Source organism: Ixodes scapularis, unplaced genomic scaffold (assembly GCF_016920785.2).
Source record: "Ixodes scapularis isolate PalLabHiFi unplaced genomic scaffold, ASM1692078v2 PGA_scaffold1__304_contigs__length_218370807, whole genome shotgun sequence".
NCBI lineage: Eukaryota > Metazoa > Arthropoda > Arachnida > Ixodida > Ixodidae > Ixodes > Ixodes scapularis.
The window spans coordinates 101745047-101766190 of NW_024609846.1; the positions used below are offsets into that span (position 1 = coordinate 101745047).

The following is a 21144-nucleotide window of genomic DNA, read 5'->3' on the forward strand; positions in this document are numbered from 1 at the left end:
TGTCGTTGTTATTTCTTTTTTCTTGTGAAAAGGAAGGGGCAATGTGCTCCCGGGCTCGGAGTTCAACTTGAAACGTGAAAACAGCGCAAAAAATTGAACAAAGGATAAGTGAAAGGAGTGCACGGACAACGCGCTGACTGTCAACTAAAGTTTAATTTTCAGGCGAACCAGAAAAATAAACACAGAGCATAGGAAAGAACCAATAAAGACACAAAAAATTTACAACCCAACCGACAAGATTTCCACCACGTCATCACCCTCACACATGCCTGCCATTCTCCCTGATAAAAAGGACCTCATCATCCCCCAAGTGCACCGACGGTGCGCTCACACATTGCCCTTCCCCTTTAGATAAAATGAAAAATGCCTCGTCAATCTCCCTGGCGGTCTTACTTTTATTGCGCGCCAAGATCGTCAAGTCATGAAAAACAGGTACGCAGCCGCACCCATTGCAATGTACCGCTAAGTGGCCAGCGGGGGAGGAACGGAGAGAAAGGGAATGTTCCCTCGCCCTCTCGTTCACGCACCTCCCCGTTTGTCCAATGTACACCCTACCACATGTGAAGGGGATCTGATACACAACCCCCACTGCGCATGGTACAAAAGGGGTGCGGTGGTTTACATCACATTGCAAATCACTGTTCCTCCCTCGGTTGACTGCAGTGCACAGGCGTGACAGCTTCTGGGGTGCCGAAAACACCACTGGCACGTTAAACTTACGCGCCACTCGCTTGACCTGATGAGAGAGGGCGTGGAGATAAGGCACCACCACCGGTCTTGTTGTCGGTTTTTGTCTAATCTTAGGACTGGGTCGGCCCCTGAACACCTTTATGAGGGACTCCGCCACGCCCACAATCAACGTAAGAGGGCACGCCAAGCGCGTATGCAAGATTCTTCGTTCGGAGTCGTAGAGGCAAGTCAGACTGCTACAAGAAGGTTTAAAAGTCTGGTGCTTTCGAACGTCGGTGGATGCGGGTGTGGCGGAAAGAAAGTTTCGAGCATGCAAGCGAGAGGTTGTGCGGGTCACCGAGTTCCTGTGGGAGCGGCAACGCGCCTTATTGCCTAAGAAGCTTCAAGGCCAACCGGGAGCCAAGGACAACGTGGTGTTACTGGGAGGTGCCACCGTTCCGACAACAGTGAGGAACATTCTGGATAAGGGTCCTAAATTCGCCACGGAACCGTCGGTCAGGCCTTCGGAACTGCTAGCCCTGGTGCGGCAGGTGTCTGCGAAGACGTCAGAGGACAACAGGGACCGGTTTGTTCATGAATGTGTGGAAGGGTTGATAAAGGGGAAAGACCGAAGGCCTTTACCTAGGATGAAGCTTCGACCCGTGGTCCAGTTGTTCAATGAGTCGAAGTTGAAACTGTTGCAGTCGAACAAAGAGGGAGGTTTTGTTGTAGTGCCTGAGGGCTTGTTTCAAGAAAGAGCGAGACAGGCAGTGCTGAAGAATTTCAGAGGTGTGCCGGGGGTGGAGTTGAAGAAGGTTAAGGCGCGGGCCGTGATGCTTTGCGGCCAGCTAGGGTTGGACAACCTTAAGAAGTCTGTGTCGGGCGCTAAAGGCCTCAATCTCGAGGTCTTCTTCACAGTAAAGACCCACAAGGAGCTCAATCCGTTCAGGGCGATTGTTACCCAGAAAGATTCTTGGCAGCTCCATGTATCGTCGTTTCTTCAGCGTCACCTGTCTCTGCTTAAGTTGGACGACCCTTTTCTCATTCGCCATTCTGATGCCCTTGTGGATTTCCTAAAAAAAGAAAATCCGGGAGGCTGTGAGCTCGTGTCCTACGATGTTGAGGACATGTTTTATTCGATCCCTCATGATGAATTGATGCTAGCTGTGGGAGACTGCATAGAGGCAAGTGGTTCGGTTGCCTTCATGAACTCGACGGGTGTTGCGGTGGATTCCTTTTTGGAATTATTGAGTTTTTACTTGAGCTCCACATATGTCACATTTGAAAGTGGAATTTACTTGCAAAAGAGTGGGATCTGTATCGGATCGAGTTTGGCACCGGTCCTCAGTGATATATATCTGGCGAGGTGTGACAGGTCTATTGCAATGTCTTCGGGGTGTCGGGTTTTGAGAGTGTTTCGGTATGTGGACGACTACCTAGTGCTGTACAATGACAACCAGAGCCTGAGCCCTCAAGGCGCGTGTTTTGATTTCTTGGCCTGCTTTACGAAGTGCTCCCCCGGTTTATCCTTTAAGTTTGAGACACCATCAGCAGGAGCACTACAGTTTTTGGACCTGAGGCTAACTAAGCAGCCGTCGCATATATGTTGGTCCTATGAGCCACGTTCAAAGAAGGGTGTTCTTCCATTCGGTTCAGCGCACTCTAAGCTTATGAAGAGGGCGGTTACTACGGGGTGTATGAGGGCTTCTCTGCTGAAGTCCTGCCATCATAGGTGTGAGAACAGTCTTTTGTTTCAGATATCTAGGCTGAGATCGGCGCGATACCCTCTTACGTTGATTGTGGGCGTGGCGGAGTCCCTCATAAAGGTGTTCAAGGGCCGACCCAGTCCTAAGATTAGACAAAAACCGACAACAAGACCGGTGGTGGTGCCTTATCTCCACGCCCTCTCTCATCAGGTCAAGCGAGTGGCGCGTAAGTTTAACGTGCCAGTGGTGTTTTCGGCACCCCAGAAGCTGTCACGCCTGTGCACTGCTGTCAACCGAGGGAGGAACAGTGATTTGCAATGTGATGTAAACCACCGCACCCCTTTTGTACCATGCGCAGTGGGGGTTGTGTATCAGATCCCCTTCACATGTGGTAGGGTGTACATTGGACAAACGGGGAGGTGCGTGAACGAGAAGGCGAGGGAACATTCCCTTTCTCTCCGTTCCTCCCCCGCTGGCCACTTAGCGGTACATTGCAGCAGGTGCGGCTGCGTACCTGTTTTTCATGACTTGACGATCTTGGCGCGCAATAAAAGTAAGACCGCCAGGGAGATTGACGAGGCATTTTTCATTTTATCTAAAGGGGAAGGGCAATGTGTGAGCGCACCGTCGGTGCACTTGGGGGATGATGAGGTCCTTTTTATCAGGGAGAACGGCAGGCATGTGTGAGGGTGATGACATGGTGGAAATCTTGTCGGTTGGGTTGTAAATTTTTTGTGTCTTTGTTGGTTCTTTCCTATGCTCTGTGTTTATTTTTCTGGTTCGCCTGAAAATTAAACTTTAATTGACAGTCAGCGCTTTGTTCGTGCAGTCCTTTCACTTGTCCTTTGTTCAATTTTTTGCGCTGTTTTCACGTTTGACGGTGTTAAACCAACTAGCCCAACTTACCGCCTTGTTCAACTTGAAGACCGACCCTGAGGCAGTCTATGTGGTGCTCACGAAGGCCGAGTGTTCCATCACCATCGTGCCCCGGGAGGCCGTGGTCAAGTCACCCATACCCTGGATAAGAATCATCTGAACATGTCCAAAAAGGAGGATCAAACATAGTGCAGCCTTGTCTAGAGTGCAGGAAGGCTGTGCAGTCAATTCCCGAAAAACATTTTGAATGACTTAACCACCTAAACATCTGTTTATAGGGTAATATTTTATATTAGTCGTTTCCTACACTAACGTTATATCTTTAGAGATAATCATTTTCCTCCTAAATTCGTAAAGGGGCATATTTTCTTTATAGTTAACCTTCCAACGTGTTTGCACCACTTTTCAGATTGCACCATTGTGTAAAGATTGCACAATACCATGGGTACCAATACGTTCTACAAAAGCCAGGAGTCGCATTCTTCATGATTAGAAACGTACGCATATACCCTGTTACTTGCTGGTTACACTGTCTACAAAGAGGGAAAACAGAACGATGGTGCGAACAATTAGTCTATATGCAACTACAGCTCTAAAACATCGGGTGGCGACGAGCACACTTGGTGGCCCCTGGTGGGCCGGCAGAGACATTACCTATCTTGCACTGGGATCTTACGGGTTGACTCGACGTTGAACTCGGCCCTTTTCGCGACAGCTGTGTTTGTATAAGCAAAACTCAGCGTCTCCGTTTTCTACCATGAATGTTGGTGCACAGTACAATATAAAAATATTAGCGATGAACTTTTCGTTAACAGAAGGCCTGAGTTCCAGGAGGCATATACAACTTTATTTTTGCATCTATACACCGGTTTACGTCAAGACCGACCTCAGCCTTCGCTACGGTCCGCAAATCAAACAGCACCAAAAGTGCATCCTCACGGCGCTAGGTTTCTTTGTGAATTTGGCATCACCGGCTGAAACAATGGCGCACAAAAAAGCGCAGTTTACGGTGTCTTCATTGTGAGTGATTGGCTTAGTTGGCGGTAAGAGACAGTGAGTGTCATGACGATGCACTTTTGGCGCTGCTTCATTGGCTTAATCAATCAATCTTTATTCATCCTCGGTAAACCTCAAAAGCACTGCTTAATGCATCTGGATCCTCAGCCATTATGGCTACTTCTGGACCCATACATATATAAAGGACGCCGGTTTAACCGCATACAAGTCCCGCTTACAAAATTCAAATAACAAAATGCAAAATTCACGTTTCCGATTTTTTTTTTTTTAGAGTTAGTACAAACGATTGACTTTCTTTTATGTTAGGAATTAATGAGTCTGCGATTGAACTTAAAGTGAAACGGAGTATACTACTGGAAGATATAACGGTATCTTTTCTACAATTATTTCAGCATTTTATATCAAGGAGAAGTCTTTTCAAAGTCGTGCATAGTAATATATAAGAAAAAGAAAAAAAAAAAGCTGCATGATTTTTGGAACGCCACCAGAAGTGATTAAAATTCCCTGAAAGTACACCACAATGGGCCTTTTTCCAGTAAGCTTCTGCGCATGCGTTCACTCCCTCTTCTGGTCTTGCCTCCCACTGTCGCCATGTTTGGAGGGCAAAGTTCCGGTCGACCAACATATTCACCACCTATCTTTGCACGTATTTCGTCTTTTTCGCCCATTCTTGTTTGAGTATATGCTAGTATGGGCATAAAAGGCAACGAAGATCAAGACGGCGGCACGATGCCAATGCATTCTGACGGCGCAGGCAAGTTGGGCTGCCCTTCCTTTATAGTTCGAAGACAATTCCGTAGACGGCGCTTGTTACTGGAAAAGGGTCCATCCCTTCCCTCCCACGAGGGAGGCGCAGCTACCGCTTCGGCCCCCTCGTAAGAGGGAAGGAAATGTGGTTTCCCGTGCGGTGCGCGCCTCGGCCACGTGGACAGGTTAAGCGCAACGATGCGCTCCGATAAGAAATCGAAACCTAAAAACGCGTCCGAACTGAGCGTTTCTTCGGAACGCCGCAAAATGCAGTACGTGCCTTCTACATTAAAGGGGCGGTGCAAGGATTTTATGATTAAAAGAATTTGCAATTCGTAATTTTTGCGTTGTTCATCGTGTCCCAGAGGATAGAGAAAACAGCTTTTTCATTAAAAATGTCGCGATTTTGCTGCATAATCGCAAAGCAAAAGTCGAGCTTTTTCACCCACCTGCAGCCCCAAGTGGCAGCCGAAGGAACTACGGCGAAAAGATTACGTGACCTCGCTCGGCTCTAAGCTGCAGCATAACGCCCGCTAATGTCAGCAGAGAGAAGGAGAGTAAGCGTCCTCCGAGAGAGCAGACGGGAACCTACACGGCACTCCGAATGACGTCACTAGGATGGGGACCAGGTGTGACCCTGAAGGCTGGGAGTGAGTTGAGGGGTGCCCGAAATGCCAATATTTATCTATTTTTACGCAACAACTAGAACAGGCAGGCGAAATCCGTTTTCTGTTCTTTACTTCAGAAGTGTCAGAGGGCAACTTCCAGAAATCTTTGACCGAAGTCCGGAAATCGTTGCACCCCCCATTTAACGCGAAACCTTCTTTGGTTAGGTTGACGGGTGGGAGAGGAGGGGTATACTAGGAGGAGCTCGACCACCTGTGCGCATAGAGGGAGAGAAGCTCGCGAATATGGAAGGTTCTGAAAAATTGTCAGGTTGATCAGCCCGATTAGCGGTAGTGCCGCTTTATCCTAGGACCAACTATCAAGTGTAAACATGGTACGCGTTAAAAACTGTTTGATGATAAGTGCCCTGAACGTAGGCGTCTGGCATCTGGAAACTCAGAGTATCGCCAAATGTTTGTGATGCTGGACTGTTTCACGTATGCAACACGATTGCCCAGCAATTTGCCATATATTTATTTTTCTTAAATAAGTTGATTTAGTTGTCGAAAATCCTCGGCAACTTTATAATTGAAACCATACATATAAATTCACTTAATAAAATATAATTACTCTAAAGTAATGAATTAATAAATTATACCCAACGCTATTACTTTTCCCAAAATGGGCCCTTTGGCAGGGACCAATACGACATTAACCACATTAACCCTTTTTAACGATTTGGCTCACGTTTCGAAAGACACGATGTATAGCACTAGCTGGGAGTAGCTTAATGAATTTATTTATTGTATTCAATATGACATCCATTTAGATTCTCCTCGAAAAAGCATTCGACGCAAGCGGCAGATTAAACTTAATTAAATACATATAGCCAAACACATATAAATGGGAGCTGGGCTAAAATCATAGGACTAAACCGAGGAAACAAAACACAACAACAACACGGAGGAAACACAACAACAGGGACTTACAATTGAAAGTTCATGGCTCTGCAAAAACAGAAATGAACATTGAAAAAAAAAAAAGGGGGGGGGGTGGAGATAACAAACAAAAGCAAACCGATAACATCCGCCTACATACAGTTACCCCCCATTCACACTGGAAGCGGATCCGCGTTCGCGAAGCGGTTACGAACGCGGTTGTATAAAGATCCAGTGCAATTGCACGCGCATTTGATGTCATCAAATGCGCGTGCAATTGTACTGAATCCTTATACAACCGCGTTCGCAACCGCTTTGCGAACGCGGATCCGCTTCCAGTGTGAATGAGCCCTTACACAAACCTGCCACACTTGTTTTAATAAAATCTACTTTGTCACCGCATAAGGAGCGCTCACAATTAAAGGCATGTTTTTCTTGGGTTTGCAAGGTAACCCTCGCCACGAGCGTACAAAAGAATGGGGTGCAGGACGACGTAGGGAGACGAGACGAAGAGACGACTTGGGACCAGCGGCCAGGACATACGCCGACATCGCGTCTTCATCATTTTTCTTAATTCAGTCATATCTTAACTAATAAAACGTTAGTGTTCTTACCAACCGTTCCAGACCAATTCAGCAACCGAGTCAAGTCTCGAACCACCCGAGACGCTACAGCAGAGGTGGCCAAGCTGCGGCTCGCGAGCCGCATGCGGCTCTTTGCGTGTTAAAGTGCGGCTCGCGGCTCCCTCCCCTATCCCTCCACGCCCCCCTCCCCCCCCCCCCCCCCACACACACACACACACTCCCACGCCTCCCTCCCAGTCACACCAGCACTTACCCAAAAAGAGGAATGGAACGCGTTTTAAATCGAAACACAGGTTGCGGTTTGGTAGTATTGTGCTACTGCTACCTCACGTATAGGTGGACTGCTTTTGATTTGGATAGATTGAAAGTTGTTCGAGTTTCGCATACTGCTTTGGACAAAGTGTCAGTAAACCGCGGACGACGCGGTTTACTGACACTTTGCTATACTTCGTAATTTTTTTCTGGAATTTCGTCAGCGAAGGTTGTGCCGTGATTTGGTGGGTAACCAGCCATAACACAAACAGAGCCACGTGCTTTCCCTTAGCCAAGCACGTGGCTTGGCGGAGCTGAGCAACAACAGGATCACGGGGGGGCGGGGGGGGGGGGGGGGGCACTGCTCAGTATGCCTTGAGCCAAACGCACGGGAGCTTGGCATATTGCCCAGCACAACCTGGAAAATGTCAGCGGGTGCTCAAGCCTCTTTCACCCTTCCCCCTTCTCTTCCTTTCCCCCCTGAGACTGCAGCCAAATACAGAGGCGCGAGCTAGCTCGCGCACCATGCACTAAGACGTGCCTTGCTAGAGCGAGCGCTCGCTCTGCTGAAGTATACGTTTCATAGCCGAGGTCTTGTGCCCTCGCGCGTGTAGTCTTGGCTGCAGTCAGCTGAAAGATAAACCGAGTATTCGAAGTTCCAGCCCGCCGCTCGCCCTCTCACGGACGAACAAAAAACCAGAGGAACGGGGACGAAAGGCGGAGACGGTGGCAGGGACCAGAGCCGTATATACAGAGTTTGGCCATTCGTTGGGAAGTATAGGAGGCAAATGAGGAGATGCCATTGACTGAAAGCAGACTGGGCGTGCCCCAGGGCGTCTTCACAAATTCAAATGTGGCCAACCAGAAGCCGGAAATAATACCCTGGCGCTGGTCGTGAGAAACAAAATTAATAAGTGCGTCGGGAGTAACTCTCAGTGACTCAATACATGGTGCACGTGATGTTTCCATCGTGGTCATCCAAAATCATGATGGAAGAGCGCGACTAGAGTAACGATCGACATAATCCGTACGCCGGGCTCCGAGGGACGGGAATCTGCTGTCCGAGCGGTCACACTCTGTCCGAGCAAAACAGAGTTCAGGCGGCACATTCGTTTCTTACATCTTTTTGCATAATCATAACCGAAACATCACATGCACCCCATTTTCAACTATGAATAGTTAATAAATCTAATCCTTATGCTCCTATTAACACTGTTTGTCGCTATCACCGCCAGGGGATTCTTTTTGGCTCCTGGGATGTCACGAGAGCATGCCAAGCCCTTTATGTGCGTCTGGTGCACGCCCTGGCTCTGCCCGCTCGTCCCATTGACCAAACTCTCTCTATTCACGGCACTGGCAGGGACTATCGGCATTGGTGCTGCTGTTTTCGCATAGTTTGGGCTAGCGTCTTCGTGCATCATGCAGTAACGAAAAAAAAAAAAAAATAGTGCGTGAAGATAGTAAATGTTGTGTTAATCTTCGCAACTATTAAAAATCAACATCAACATCTCCCTCACCTGTGATATACTCTTGCCCCGACTGTTTCATAGCTGCAGTCAAATGAATTAATTTTAGCACACTGACCGGCGTCAGCGAGTATGCGCGCAGGAAATGATCTCTCCCCGTCTCGTCAGCCATATTGGAATATTGCCCGGCCCATCTATAGGGCGTTGGAGCCACGAATTGTCGCTCAGAGAAAATGTGGAAAGAAGACAGGACCCAGATGCACGAAAGAGACGACGCACAAGTAACAGGGGGCGGGGTGCAAGGCATTCCCCGAGAACTTTTATTGTTCTTAGTGTCACCATTCATAATGCTCTCTGCGTCCCTCCGCGCCGCGGCGTCTGTATCACACGTCCCTGTTCGCTGCAGGTGGCTCCGACGGTGACCGACATGGATCGTCACGGCGAAAATTGTCCTCTAGAAAATACACGTACATTGGCGCCGCACAATCATCGTTCACGCGCGTCGACACTGCGACGAAAAATACTCTTCATATAAATTACACAAGCATATCGCAAACACAAGAAGCCCCGCGTCCAACGGCGACTGGGAAGATGGAGTGGCGCCCCGACACCCTAAAGTGAGATTCATTTTAATGTGCGGTCGACTGGGTAGCACACAACCATTCGATCCCTTGACGGAACATTTTGGATTTCTTAAATTCGGCATACTTACTTAGATGGGTCAGAACTTTCGGTCTGGGAACTAACGTTCGACTAAAGTTAAAGTTACACACAAATAACTTCTTGGCTCTTTTACCCTTCATCATCTTAGAGCTCCAAGACAGAAAGTCTTAATAGATCGTTTCGATACCTTCGATAACAATACCCGATGAGTAAACGATGCATGCGCTAAGGCGTTGGCGGAGTATCAGGTATCGTATTAGAATGATAAGAACGATCTAAAACTCCCTAGTAAATGAGGAAAAGAAAAACTAGGTTATGGGTGCATCTTTCTCTGGCATTTATTTCGACCAAAAGTGTGGCTGGAAATGAAAGCCAATCGGTCGGGCTTTTCTTAAAATTATTTTGTTTGCGGAAACAGGGTAAAGCGCAGACAAGAGCATCAAATGGTTGCTTCACCACTAGTTAGGCATAACACGGTGCTGTAGCTCATATAGCCAGAACGCGACGGGTGTTCGATGTTTTAAACTTCAAACCACGCGAGTGTGCATATGAGCTAAGATAATTAAACTAACCATGAGCCGCTTAATCACCTGTTTGTGGGAAAAACATGTAGGGCTCTAAATCAGTGAACTAATTCATGCAGGCTATTCAATCGACTGCCCATTCAAACAGATCACGCCATAGAGTGACCTGGAGGCCCATTAGCTGCGAATATGCATCCTCTTGGCAATATCTGTGTGATGGTACGCCTCGAAATGTGCACTCGTACGACGAAATACCTCTTACTCGTAGCTGCCAACTAGATAAAATGGCGCCTTAAAATAACTTTAGTCCTTTTGAAGGCTAAAGGAAAGTAAGATAACGAGAGAACAGGGCAGCAGGCGATCGACTAACAAAGCTTTATCATGAATGTTATTTCTGACCCTGAAGTTTTGAATCAATGAAAGGAGACAGGAAAAGAAGGGCGTGGATGACGTGCTCGAATAAAACAAAAACAAACAAAAAAGCAAGCGCTACCACGGAAAAATCGCTTTAGCCGCAGCAGGGAACGTCCGTGTATTGTTCATGCTTACAAAGTTTACATTATTTCAGTGTAGCCGCCCAAGTCGCACCAAAAAACAATTACTAAATCTTGAAACCTGATATTTTTTTTATGTGTGCGCCATTTTTGTGGTGAAAGGATTAAAATATTAAACGTAACATTTTGTATATCGTACCTTTCATGCACCAAAGGGAGGACCTGTGCCATGAATTCTGCTAGGTCAGAAAAAAACATTTCTCAAAGATAATCGAATAATACAATTTCAGGCAATGATTTCTACCCTTTAACCTGTAATTATTGGGGAAAGATTTCCGGGCACATAAAGCGAAATTCGAGGCTCTGCAAATCAACTATTAGGCATAACTTCGGCAAGAATTATCCTTCTTTAAGTACCGCTGGACAACTGGCCTGCGTCACAAACACGCAAGAGTTGGAGCTGCAAAAAAAAAATGTTTTACGACCCTTCTACGAGCAGCAAAACTCAGTTTTATAGCTCATTTCAATGGCAGAACCTACCATGCAGCGTTGTGACCGACAAAGCAATCGGCGTATATGTACAGTGTCAACTATTTATGCCTGGGTTCAAAAACACTTTTTGTTTTATATATTTTCCTGTTATTGGCTACTGGATAGATATTGCAAGAGCAATTCTTCAGAGCACGTCTGTGTAATCATACATGGTGCTGTCACGCAAACTCCAATACAACTTGTTCATGAAGTGATGCATTGTCTACGGTGTCTTATTGTTTATACAAGTTTGCTATAAGAATGGCACTTCATTCAGAGTGGGTAGAAATATGGTGCAAGTGCATACTCTCAACAACATACCCACTATTTTTCGATGAAAGGGCCAACTTTCCTTGAGTAGCTATTTTTGTTCGTTACGGCAAGATGAGGAACTAGAAATGTATAGTATTATTATAGCTAACAGAGGGCTCATAGGTTTTTCTAAACGAGTTATATTTTGTTTTCATTCACCGGACAGAAAACATGGTGATACCCACATGTTTTTCCTTGCATATGTTTGTAATGCGTAAAACTGTCTGCATTCACAACCAACACAAAAATACATTAGGGTGAAAAAAGATAAAATAGGAAAAGGGATTAACCAGGGATTAAGACTTAGGCCTTAACACCAAGTCCAGCTAATGCAAGCCGAAAATGAAGAAAGAAGCAATAAAGCTAGTAGTTGTTCAACAAGTGATAATACTTTTTAGAACTATCTCATAGAGCATATTTTTGTGTTTTACATTTATTCAACTTTTCTGTGAAAGTTTTGGCACAAACACAACTTTTGTAATCTTGGAAGTAGCTATGATACATAAAACCCGTGAAATTTGTGACACTAGCTTACAACCCCAAGCATTTTGTTCAATGCAGCATTCAAGTTTAGTACCGACTTATTTTGGTGCTGCTTTTAAATTTAAAATAAGAGATATCTGTTAAAAAAAGAGCTACCCTCGAATGATCTTGCATATTCTTCATACATCTTGACAAAAAACGACTGGGTAATATACTATTTTCTAAACTCAGTCGGACACCTCAGACTGCTGTTTGCATGCATCAGCTGTAGACCTACGAGTTTGACAATCTCTAGTGCCACCGAGAATGGCATCCTTTACCCACCGTTAGTCAGGAACCCAAAAGGTTAGGGAAACAACTGCTGCATGGCAGTTTCTTTCAACCAGGATCCAAGATGGCTGCCTTTGTTTTTTGCAGCTCTTCGGCGACATGGCAAACAAAAAACAAGAAACACACCTCTGAAAACGAAAGGTGGGGAACCAAAAAAAAACACCTATAACCTGCGTCTAAGACCGGGCAGTCATTTGCAACAAACACGAAGTAGTGTCGGGCTGCAAAGCAAAGAGCAGCAAAGTAATGCTCACAGAGTCTAGCGTCCACAACCTCCCTCCCCCTTCCCCATCAACACAGGCCAGGGGACCCAGCGCCAACCCGACGCGGCAAGCAAAACATCCCAGAGTCGTTCATTCTTTGCCCGTCTGTCACGTTTGGAGAAGGAGAGCTTTGGCTTCGCAGTGGCGGTTGCTGCTGAGATGAGTATTCTCCCTGCGGGCTCCGAAGGGGGATAGCGGTGTAGCTTCACTGCACAGGTGTGACACAGCAGCGGTACATGTTTGATAGTTCTGGTAGCTTTTGCAGGAAAGTCGGCGCTCCTGCTGAAGACGGCGCCGACTCCTGGCTCCTCGTCGCTCGCCGTTCTGACGTTCGCCCCGCGGTCCGGAAGTGTCGATTCGAACGAAGGTCGGTGGAATGTAAAGCTCCAGGTCCAACCGCGCGATTGTTTTTGTTTTTGATGTTGATCTTTCCACAGGACGAAGTCACTCAGTTCCTCGACATGCCGGCTCGAGTCTTGCGCTTCCGGCCCGCCCGTCGAGGGGGGCGGTCTCCTGCGTGGCTTTCGCCTGTGGCCAGAGAAGCGAATATAAGCTGTGATGCGTTTTCACAGCTTAGTTGCAATAGTGAACACATTATAAGTTAAATTTCATGCTCTAAAAATTAATCCTGTCAAATCAGCCCCCATAACAGATGCATAAGATTAAAGGTTAATAGAATACCAAATATAGTTTCCATGCCACTCTCTGAATTCTTTTCTTCTCTTTTCAGTTACAAACCTATATGAATGCTGTCAGAATGTACGGTATAAATTAGAGGCGTCGTATTGTTCATACAACACGCAGCTTGTTTCACTCTGCGCAGTGCCTTCTCGGTTGTCACTATCTGTTACTATCTGGAAATTAGGAAATCATTTGAAAACTTTCAGAAAAAATAGGGGTTCTAATTTAACCAACATACGGTAAAATCTTGAATGGACAGCAGGGCTATAGTTGGTATACGTTGATGATGAAAAACAGCGCGAAAAACACGAGGACACAAAGGAGAGAATTACACACAGGACAAGGAGTGAATTGCACACAGGACATCTTGCATGAACGCCCTCCCCCGAAAGATCACCCATCCCATTTTTTTTTTGGCCAAATGTTTATAGGATATACATTCCGATACATCGCAAACCCCCGATTCCCGTCGGACATCCAACGATGTCCAACTCAAACCACATCAACCGCGCCACTCGCGGTATAGGTATGGTTCGTTGCAGGTTCTAGCGCGTTTATCGCACCATCCCAGTTGAAAATTCCCATTCAGTTCCAATTGGAATTTTCTTATTGGTACCAATTGGTGACTTATTGGTACCCATTGGGTTTTTGGACAACCAATTGGTCACTGCCAATGGGAACCAACGGGAACCAATGGGAACCATTGGGAACCCATTCAGGTTCCAACTGGAAAAATAATTCCAATTGGTGAGACCCATTGGCCAGTGCGGTTCCAGCTGGAACCCACTAAAACCAATTAGTTCCATTTAAAACCAGTTGGAATTCCAATTGGATTTAATGGGAATTTTCAGCTGGGATGGTACCCGAGTTTGCCGTGTCCGCGATCTGCGTGCGCGATATTGGTGCCCGTTACCTGCGAGTTCGTAGCGGGTTCCCGCGTGCTTATCGCACTTTGAAATGCGAATCTGTTGTGTCTGTTTCCTGCGATGTCGGTTCCAGTGACACCCGAGCTCGTACCGGGTTTCCGCGTGTTTTATCACACCGTGTGCAAATCTGCCGTGTCCGCGACCTGGGGTATCAGTTCCCGTTTCATGTGATTGATAGTGGCTGTCATGGTGTTTATCGGCCGTTTCTCATGACCTTCTGCTGTCTCATTCCCACAGATTGCACACCCGATATTTCTTACCGTTTACCTTTCCAAAATGGGTGGGTGTTACAACGGGGATTTTACGGTGTACAATGGATATCACGAAAAAATGTAAGGGCAGCAGCAGTTTTGGCATTTTCTATAGTTTCCAAGTTGGTATACTATACATGATAGCAATGTCATGCAATATCCGTTAACAAAAGTCGGTAAGTGAAAAAGCGCCGTTAGTGGAATAACTAACGTAAAAAAAAAAAATAAACGGAGAAGGACCAATTATTCCTTAAAAGGAGCAACGAAGATCTAACTTGAAAAGGGACTCCTACCATTGTCCGCACAGCGTGGACAACACTCGTCCTCCTTCTGGATCTTAATGGGGCATGACAGCTTGGCACACCGCTGTCTTCGACACCGTGACTTGCCGTCCTGTTCAAGTAACGCCAGAGGTCAGACTATTTGGCAACAAAAACATAATCATTTGAGGTCTACATGAAAAAAATCCTATGCAATTTGTTTCAAATGTTTTCAAGGAAAACCGGAACTCAGCGCAAATATAATGAAAGGAATTAAAACTCCATGCGTGAAAACGCAGAGGCTTCATTTCAGAAAAATATACAGAAGTTTCTTACAATAGTTCATTGTAAATTCCGAGAATAATCTTTTAGAACCACAAATAAAAACGGGTCACCTCATGCATGTCTTAAATGCACCAAACGTCTAAAGACAGCTCCTATGATATTGTAACTGTCCTTTTGTTTGATGCTGACGGTGAAAAGAAACTAAAAGAAGAGTGACTGTTGACCACATATCTGGCACAAATGCAACATTTTCATAACAAAGACACTAAAGAAGAGGACGTAGGCTTCGGTTCATCTTCTCTATACATTTCTGGCAATAGTGAAGATAGGAAGAAAGTTAGGGAAACCTTATGCATAACGCACCTTGCAGTGGCAGCGGATGCACTTCATCTCCCCAAAGGGCTGCACCGTTGGATGCCATTCCTCCCCATTGGGAAACACTTTCATCTGAAACTGACAGCCTGCACAAAAAGGAAGAGTAGGGGTCCAGGTAAAGGTACTTCCTTTTAGTATAAAATTGTGGCCAACTTCAGTCAGAGGCTAGGTAGAATGAAGGTGAAAAAGCATACTCTAATTGCAGACACTACTTCTCCAGATAATAGCTGCTGGAGAGAACATAAATGAAAATTGAGCAGGCTTAACCTCCTCAACTGTTAGGCAGAACGAGGGATCACGCCATCTGGCATTGGTTCATGCTGCCAATGTTCATCAATCTTGTACCTGGGTTGGTAAAGCTAGCCCTGAACATATACCTAGCTTAAGAGATTGTCTGAGCTTGGTGATTCCTGTCAGAACACCCACTGGTCACAAGCCCATGTCAAAGTATCTGATGATGAATTGACGTATATTAAGGTTTGCACATTTTTGGTATTGAAGGAAAAACCCAAAAGTTGCCTGCCAAATATATTTCTTCTCAAATTCGTTTTTTGCCAAAACAAAACACAAAATTTAAGAAACCTTAAATTAATAAAAAGGCAGATGACTCAGAATTGAATTTCATCACCCAGCAGAGTGTGCGACAACACTTACAAATAAAATCATGGAAAAACGCGCCAGAAAGCGGGGAAGGGGGCTGACCTAAAAGTTGTTGCGAATTGCTTTTTGATAAGATCAGAATAATTAAGGTGTTGGAGAAATGTGTGAGCCTCGCCTGCTTCTTGAGATCATTTGCCTTTATAGACAGATACATTTACTCACTTTTACTAACCCAAGATAACTAGTTTGTGATATGCCTTTTTAATAATTCATCAGGGCCATACTTTTGAAATTAGAAGATGTCAAAGTGCACGATTATGACATTGAAGCAAATGACATGCTTGACTGAAACAATGATTCACAACGTGCCACCCTAGCACAAATATAAGTCAGTTGGCATGTGCCGCATATCATGTGACGATTCCTTTCAATTGGATGGGACGGCAAATAATTTAGTAATCGTAAAACTGGATCAATATACTGACACAAAAAAGATGACTCTTCATATTGTTATCTTTAGGCTTGATTTACAACTTTGTCAGACTAAAAAAGCAGACTTACGAACATGCAACAGCTTTCTACTCGGTATGCTCTCCATCATGAGAACTTTCAACTTTATTCCTAAAGATTTTAGCTGATCCCTAAACAAAAATGTCAAATACTGTTCCATGGATCTAACATACTCATATACACATACTGAATTCCAAGTAGAAGGAAGAAGGAAGAAATAAAGTAATATTAAAGTGAAATAAGCACGTCCATTAGACATATTGCTTGCAGCATGAACTTGCACATCGGCCAGTTTTCAAAAGCACAAACTTTCAAAACCTAAGATATTACTCGATAATTTTTTAACAAGAACATCAATCTGCTGGTAGTCTTTCTTGTACAAACACTTTGCAACTCTTGTAATTGCCTCATGACTATTAGATGCACCGCAAAAGATTGTGGGGGAGGGGGGGGGGGGGGAAATGAAGCCAACCTCCACTGGAGAGAATCTCCTTGGGCGTCTTTTTCGATCCCTGGTCTTTGAGCTGCTGTGTGTCCACATTACTGTCCTGCGACTTGACTGGGATGACATCTAGAGCAAGGTGCAAAGAGATCATTTATATTAGGGGCAGAATTTTTAATTAGAAACTAGAAATCAGCTAGGTAAAAGGCTAGCATAGTAGCAGCAAAACCCTGTCAGAGTAATGGATCTTGATGGTTTCAACTTTTATTAATGGCATTGCAATCATTTCCTCTAAGAGGTGGGTGGATATCCCACGTGTAAGGCTAAATCACCTTGGCAAAATACAACGAAATGTTAGAAACATGAAGAAAATACAATACACTCAAAGTAGATGTTATGATAACAATACATCTCAGCTGATCAAAATTCACGAACTGAATTTCTTGCCACAAGGATATAGTGCTCCCAGAGCATGTGATTAAAATAGTTTTTATAAGAGTCTTTCCACTCAAAAAATGAGTTTGGCAAAATGGAAGAGCTTAGAAATGACGTAGTATATTTAACATTACTAAGGTATCTCAGGAAACCAAGAGGTATGAAAATATAATTCAGTAATTGAACAATAAGAGGTAAACTGAGGTACTTGATGTCGTGTCCTTGATACGTAAGAACTCAACTTTATTAGAGTATATAAACCAGCCCGTGTGGCTGGCGGAGATTACATAGTGGAGGTCTCTCCGACGCTCAATGGGGACGCGCACGGTCTCACTGGGGCTTAGGGTCCGCAGGCGCGCGAGGCACGTGCAAACGAAACTTGACACGCGCCGGTTCAGTGCTCTCCGGACGTGTGGTCCATCTGGCGCAGCTTGGGGGAACCCCAAAATACGCGACCCCTCGGTGAGGACCGGGGCAGGAGAACTTAAATACACAACACCCCTCCCCCTAAACGAATTCGTTCAAAGGGGCGGGATGGCGCGTTGTCCGACTTGATCGGCGAAGTGCGGTTGGTGCATTGTTGTTGCTCAGATGAATCTGTCGGTCATGTAGCAGCGTGCGAGGGCGACCTAGGAGCAGCGGCCGGAGTCACTCTGGCCTTGGCAGGCGTTTCCTCAGTTTCAGTCCCAGATGTTTTTGGCCTGTTGTGCTTTGCAGCCGACCCGGTGCCGTCACGAGTCGCTTGTGGATCAATGTCTGTGCCACCAGAATCCGGAGCGCGATCACGTGTATCAGGAATGTCCGGCATGTCTGACGTTCGTTGGCGAATCTGGTCAATGTGCCGTTTCCAAAATGTGCCGTCTTGCAGCTTCACCTAATATGAGACCGGTTCACTGCGAGAGTAGACGATGACGGGAATCCAGTACGGACGTCCCAACGCAAAGCTGCGAGCAAACACGCTGCCGCTGGGGCAGAATTTTCTCGATATTCTGCTGCTCTGCGCGTGCTTTTCCTGGCGCTGCTCGACGTAGCACTGATGGTCTAAGTGGACGCTGTCCAAAGCTGACCTGAGTTGGCGCGACATCATGAACTCTGCCGGGCTTCTTCCTGTCGATGTGCTTGGCAGGATATGCTGCTCAAACCGGAAACGTGTGAGGCACACATCGATGTCAGCGCCTCTGAAGCGTCTCACCGCTTTCTTGGTGTCTTGTACGAACGTTTCCGCTTGACCCTCTGATGATGGATGGTAGGGAGATATCAATGCTTGTCGGATGTTGCTGCGGGCGAGGAACGTGCAGAACTCCTCTGACGCAAAGGCAGGGCCGTTGTCCGAGACAACCACATCGGGCAGTCTGTGGGTTGCAAACATCCTTCTTAGTTCGTGGATGACAGTCGTTGCTGACGTGGACTTCGTAGTTCGTACTTCTAACCACTTAGAATACGAGTCCACGACCAAAAGGAAGGTCTTTCCTTAGAAGGGGCCTGCAAAGTCCACGTGCAGTCTGGACCATGGCCTGGAGCTGCATTCCCATAGATGCACTGGAGATTGTGGAGGCGAGTCCCTTGTGACTTGGCAATCGGCGCAGGTGCAGACCTGCTCTTCAATTCCCTTGTCCAGACCTGGCCACTAGACATCGCCTCTGGCGAGCCCCTTCATGCGCACCATGCCGGGATGTGCAGAGTGGAGAATCAGATCTCAGGGCAGAGGCTAGGTGGCACAACTACGTGGCTGCCCCAAAGATTGCAGTCGCGGTATGCGGAGAGTTCGTTGCAGAGTACATAGTATGGTTGGGACTCTTCTGATGGCTTCTCATCAGGCCATCCATGCTTGATCCATTGGAGGACGCGGGACAGCTTCGGATCCTGTTTCGTTAGTCAAGCAATTCGCTCTTTATCGACTGGCATTACCGGAGCAGCCTCGAGTAGGAGAACGTTCTCCAAGGGTGGGAGCTGGAGGTCCTTTGTCGGCAGAGGCAACCGACTGGAGGCGTCGGCATTGCCCATCTGTCTACCTGGACGGTAGACCAGCTCGTAGTCGTATTATCCCAGGATCAGACCCCATCAGAGCAGGCGTGGCGATAGAACCACTGGGATGGGTTTGCTGTGGTGCAGGAGCCCAAGCAAGGGTTTGTGATCTGCGTAGATCTTGAAGTGTCTCCCATACAGGTACTGGTGAAATCTCTTGACTCCCGACACTACGGCCAACGCCTCTTTGTCTGTTTGACAGTTCAGCTCGGTCAAAGTCATCGGCCTGGATCTGTAGGCGACTGGAGCTTCCAGGCCAGGCTGATCTTCATGACTCAGCACAAAACCGAGCCCGTATGGCGATGCGTCGCATATGAGAATGAGGGGCTTGTGGACGTCGTAGTGTCTCAACACCGCTGACGATTTCAGAAGCTTTTTTGCGTTTTTAAATGCCTCGTCTTCATCAGGTCCCCATCTCCATGGCGAGTCTTTGCCGAAAAGACGATGCAGGGGTTTGAGTGTGTGCACTGCGCCGCGTCAGGAAACGGTTGTGAAAGTTCAACAACCTGAGGAAGGACTGAAGCTGCTGCTTGTCCTCGAGTGCTGGAGCTTCCTTCAGAGCCTTGTCCTCTTCTTCAGTCGGGTAAATGCCTTGGCTGTCGACGCGATAGCCCAAAAAGACGACTGAAAGACCATTTGGAGTCAAATGGTCTCTCAGAAGCCTTGCCCGGTTTCTTCACTTCTTTTGCTGCTTTTTTTTACGGCAGGTCTTCTGCATGTGTCCTTTGTTGCTGCAGAAGTGACATACAACACTGGTGTAGGAACAGCTTCTGGCGTCGTGTGAGCCCGTGCATCTCCAGCACTGGACATGAGAAGATCGACCGTTGGTGGAAGCACTACTACTGAGGGGCTTCCGCAGCGCCTGTGCCACTTGGTTTTGCTCTTGGCAAGCCTCTGACCTGGTGCGACGAAGTTCTTCAGTCTTGACGGCTGCTTCCTCAGCAGCCCGAGCCATCTCGACGGCCTTGGTCAGTGTGAGCTCCAGTTCCGCCAAAAGTCCGTGCTGAAGGTCTTGCCGCGCAAGCCGCATACCAGTCGGTCGCACAGCAGACGATCATGCCAGTCCTCAAACTCGCAGTGGCGAGCGAGATGCCGAAGTGCTGCGAGATAGGCCGGCACTGCCTCCCCTTGGAGCTGATCGTGTTTGTTGAATCAAAAGTGTTCCAAGGTGACAGAGGGCTTGCTGACGAAGTGGGTATCCAGTTTAGCCGCGATGTCAGCGTATGGTGTCTGCATCGGCGTCTTGGGGGCACACACGAAGCGAAGAAGTGTGTAGGTGTCCACTCCGCAGGCACTGCAGAGGATGGGTATCTGCTTGTCATCGGTTACGATGTTCTGAGCTTCAAAGTAAAATTCAAGTTGTTCCTGGTACACGGGCCAAGCGGCTGGCTGATCCGGCGAAAATTCAGCCAGGGCGAGGTATGAAGCCGAAGGAGCCATCCCAACAGTCGGGGTATCTTCGTCCAAGGAAGACATGTCGGGTCCAAGGTGCAGCGCAGGGCCTCACGCACAAAACAGGACGGGCGAGTCCGGGGATCACTTGCCTCGTTGCGAGTTGTTGCGTCCTTGATACGTAAGAACTCAACTTTATTAGAGTATATAAACCAGCCCGTGTGGCTAGCGGAGATTACGTGGTTGAGGTCGCTCCAACGCTCGGCGGGGACGCGCGCGGTTTCGCTGGGGCGTAGGGTTCACAGGCACGCGAGGCACGCGCAAACGAAACTTGACACGCGTTCGGTTCGGTGCTTTGGTGCTCTCCGGACGCGTGGTCCCATCTTGTGCAGCTCGGGGGAACCCCAATATATGGAACTCCTCGGTGAAGACCGGGGCGGGAGAACTTGAATACACAACGCTTGGCAGGAGGATTATCTACATGTACTAGTGTTTGGCCTG

At 47.0% G+C, this 21144-nt stretch overlaps 1 protein-coding gene and 1 pseudogene across 2 annotated transcripts in view; one reads left to right on the plus strand and one right to left on the minus strand.

Annotated features, from left to right (window-relative positions):
• The first annotated feature begins 872 nt into the window (after window positions 1–872).
• LOC120846221 lies at window positions 873–2639 on the plus strand (annotated as a pseudogene).
• A 6504-nt stretch (window positions 2640–9143) lies between these two features.
• Window positions 9144–21144, minus strand: part of LOC8027854 (dorsal-ventral patterning protein Sog) — a 370069-nt gene continuing 358068 nt past the window's right edge. For both annotated transcript variants that reach the window (XM_040217931.3, XM_042290868.1), the window contains exons 20-23: window positions 16822–16920; window positions 15228–15325; window positions 14613–14712; window positions 9144–12989 (exon numbers count right to left, since the gene is read on the minus strand). In XM_040217931.3, the coding sequence (XP_040073865.1) occupies window positions 12910–12989; window positions 14613–14712; window positions 15228–15325; window positions 16822–16920 (377 nt within the window). In that variant the 3' untranslated portion in view covers window positions 9144–12909. The remainder of the gene's footprint in view (window positions 12990–14612; window positions 14713–15227; window positions 15326–16821; window positions 16921–21144) is intronic.